This window comes from Aphanomyces astaci (genome assembly GCF_000520075.1).
Source record: "Aphanomyces astaci strain APO3 unplaced genomic scaffold supercont1.22, whole genome shotgun sequence".
In the NCBI taxonomy this organism is placed as follows: Eukaryota; Oomycota; class Saprolegniomycetes; order Saprolegniales; family Verrucalvaceae; genus Aphanomyces; species Aphanomyces astaci.
Genome location: NW_009798285.1, coordinates 927,645 through 931,301, shown reverse-complemented (window position 1 = coordinate 931,301; position 3,657 = coordinate 927,645). Strand labels below are relative to the sequence as shown.

The following is a 3,657-nucleotide window of genomic DNA, read 5'->3' as shown; positions in this document are numbered from 1 at the left end:
GATGGCGACAGATAGCGTGTAGCGCGGTTGCTGTCAATGGACAATCGCTCTTGGCGATTCAAACGATAGCGGCGTTGAGCTTCACTGCGCTTGCGCTTCTTCTCATTCGCCATCTGCTCGTAACGAGCAATTACAGACCTGTAAAACCCTTCGTCCTCCGCGCGCAATGGCATCAACGAGAGGTGGAAGTTCGTCAATGCGAACGTCGTGCGCTGGATCGTGTTGTAGTTTTTCTCGCCCCACGTGTACGTAGCCAAGAAAATCTTCCAGAGAATGCACACGCGAACGAAAAAGTTCTCCACAACCACCCGATCGGAGGAGATGTCGTGGTTTCGATCCATGTCATGGGCATCCAATACGCCGTGCGCCGGGCGATGCTTTGGATGAATACCCCGCAGCGAGTGGGCAATTCTGATGTAACCCATGTCGACCAAACACGCCCACGACCCCTGGTACTGCGTACTCAACTCACCATAGTCTGGCACATCCTGCTCACCCGCCGACTTCAACAGGTTGGTCGCGTGATTGGCAGTGCGGGTGTGCAATATCGTCAGGTCATGCACAGATCCTGGGAAGCTCTCGGACATTGCGACACATCGGCCTTCCGGTGACACGGTTGCCTCGATCTTATAACCGTATAGATGGTGCTTCCCGCTGAAGTAATGTTTCTGCTCCGCGAAGCGTCCCGTTGGACGCTGTGCTGGCTGAAACTTCACGTCGACTGCATACAACGCGTACGGAAAATGGTCAAATCGTCGATCCGAGTTGGACAGGTCGGACATGGATGGAACTCGAATCAACTCGCCGTAGAGCACAGGCTGAACAGCGTGTAGGACACGCATGATGAGTTCTCCAAGGTTGGTGCCTTGTACCCAAAGTCAGCTGCGTGTTTTTCCCATGTTGAACAGTGTTTCAACACAGTGAGGGCCATAAATAGCGCGTCCTTGGGGCTAGTCGTTGAGCGCCGGCCACGACCTTCCATCCACGCAGTGTTCATAGCATTGTCTACCATCGCCCATAGCGACTCGAACTCGGTAACGGTAAAGTTAGTCATAGATCTAATACCCTCAGAGCCCGAGTTGATCAAGAACTTGTCCATCATTGGGTTTTCGGGGGGGTCCTCGCAGTCGTCACGCAAGTGCGAGACCTCACCAAAGTCATGCAGGCATGACTCAAGGTAGGATTGATCTCGCACTGCTTGGTCTTGGAGACGGTTGAGTACGGCGTTGGTGTTCACAGGCATGTCTGGCGAAATGGAAAGTGAGGGGAAGTGAATTGCAACAAGCTGATTCCCCCCAAAGGTGCAGATTTGGGCGCCAACCTCGATGATGTGGATACATGTATAACCTACTTTGTGTTTTTAATGCAGGTTTTAATCGAATCGCCTTAATAAGTACATTTTTGGCGACGCTTTCTATCGGATTCTCCGAGCCTTTACATAAAATGTACTCATCTATGGGATCTCAAAGATTTTATCCTATAACGTAATATTTCGGTCATACTTTGGTTGTGGTAGGTTCACTTGTAGAGGGATATCGCAGCGATTACAGTACGAACTCATGTTAAATTCAATGTGCTTGCACACCAGCTTCGTATATGCCACCATGAAATCAACTTGCACACGTTTTGGGTACGAACAGGATCGATTCACCTCCGAAAACGATGTGAGACGGCTGAAGAAAGTTGTGGACTTGGTAACTTGTTAGTACAATGTACGAAGAATCAGGTAGTAGGAAAATTCCGAATAGTATGAGTATAGTATGAGTGGGTGAAATTGTGATACTACATCATGTCGGAGATCGAGTAGTTCGTCAGTTAGTCGATCTCTAATCAAGTGGTGAGTTTTATTGGAAGTCGCATGGGTTATTTCCAATTTACTTGATCTGCTGCTCATTAACCCATCTACTGATCGTAAGGTTTAATGCCTCCGGGTTCATCTCCGGATATGATAATTATGCGGAATTTTTACCGTTTTACCGCTGGGGTTGACGAAAATCAAAATACTGGAACTGTAGAACGGCATTTTACAGTCCAATTATACAGTCTTACGGGTGGGGATTCCCTAACGTTATTAATCCAGCTTGCGCTGCCAACAGCACGCGGAAATCCACCGGAACGATATCGGTACAACAAACTACTATATATGTATTGTCCTTTTATCCCAATTTTGGACTCTTGTGCTGATTCGCCAAAAATATCGATCGATTCTTTGCACTGATTTTTGAATGTGAAAAAGTGTCCCAGTGATTGTATTCACACTAATTTCGGTCACACACTAGTTTGATGTCGGTGATGGTTTCCTGCAATCTGATTGGCTCAATTCTTCTGCCGATTCTTGTGTACATTTGATTCTCCATGTCGCTCCAGTTTAGATAAACAACAACAATATATTATTGAAATTGGCGATTCGAACGGATCACGCGTACTAGTACTGTACATCCATGGCCGCCGATTCACATACTGTACTAATGTTGTACTATTAATAGTACTACGTAGTACTTCTTCTGTTCCGTTAAGGTGGAGACCATTGCTTTTCGACAGAATTTTATCTTCATATTTGTATACCTTCAAAATGCCAAAAGTGTATTTTTATTCACATTTGAGATTATACGACGATAGTGAACATGATATCATGAGCCTAGTTTTCATCTGTGCTCAAATCCTGCACAATTGTGCAGAGTTGATCAATATTCGACGTATTGATTGCACCATCAATCACACACGACTCAAGCACACTCGATAGGTTATCTACTCTACGCTCGAAGTCCATCAGACTATTCATCGCTTCGATGGCACATAAACGTCTGAGTCATACGCCAATTGAGATGTCAGCAATCCCTGTTTTGCAAGCCTGTCCTTGTGCAAACGTGGCAACTTGTACGTTATGTCTCCACCGACCTTCAAAGACTCTTCCATGACCTTTTGAAGAGTCACGAACGTCTTGTCCAAAGTACAAAAGTCCAGCTCATCGAAGGCCGCATGAACGGCTGCAACGAGATCGTCGATGCAGGTGACCACCTGGCGATGCTGCAGTGCTTGGATTGAATTGAAGAGCCCTAGGTTGAGCACATTGAAGTCGGGACTCATGGCTGGCTGGGCGACAAGTTGGATTCTCCAGCCGCCAGTGGTAGCAGCAGTAGGCACTGCCAAGTCGTCAACTTGAATATGTGGGCGCGCATTGTCCTGCTGAATGTAAACAGGCACGTCGCGCCGTCGAGGTCAAAGTTGCTTGATTCACGGCCTACATTGTTGACGAGAAAAACGCGGTACACAGGCTTCGTCACTATGATTGGGGACGTGGCTATGGTCCCACGATGTCCGTTCTTGTTGGTTCGTTGAACAGGGACCTCGGACACGAACGGCCACATCCCGATCTTGCCATTCCACATCGTCTTGCTGCCGGAACTCCGCCCACTAGCTCTAGCAGTATCGACGCAACGGGACGAGTCGTTTGCGCTTGATTTGAACTTGATTGGATAAGAAATGACTGAGTTACGGGTGTTTAAAGATTGGCTGGGCTGAGTTGAAAGCTTTGGCCGAGGGTTGTGAAGTCATCTCAACCAATAAAATTGATCTAAAAATAGCCACGAACTCGTCTTTTAATTGGCTACAATCCAGTACAATTTCAGCCAATTCTGGCGATTTCTGCCAGAGAAA

At 47.1% G+C, this 3,657-nt stretch overlaps 2 protein-coding genes across 2 annotated transcripts; both read right to left on the bottom strand.

The window, feature by feature from the left end:
- Nucleotides 1-58: 58 nt before the first annotated feature.
- H257_09392 (hypothetical protein) lies at nt 59-782 on the bottom strand (the record flags this gene model as incomplete). The annotated part of the gene is made up of 2 exons (XM_009835596.1): nt 59-98; nt 139-782. The coding sequence occupies 2 exons, from the start codon at nt 780-782 to the stop codon at nt 59-61; spliced, it is 684 nt and encodes a 227-aa protein (XP_009833898.1).
- Nucleotides 783-2,778: 1,996 nt separating this feature from the next.
- H257_09391 (hypothetical protein) lies at nt 2,779-3,389 on the bottom strand (the record flags this gene model as incomplete). Its single annotated transcript, XM_009835595.1, has 2 exons — nt 2,779-3,183; nt 3,246-3,389. The coding sequence occupies 2 exons, from the start codon at nt 3,387-3,389 to the stop codon at nt 2,779-2,781; spliced, it is 549 nt and encodes a 182-aa protein (XP_009833897.1).
- Between the last annotated feature and the right edge of the window lie 268 nt (nt 3,390-3,657).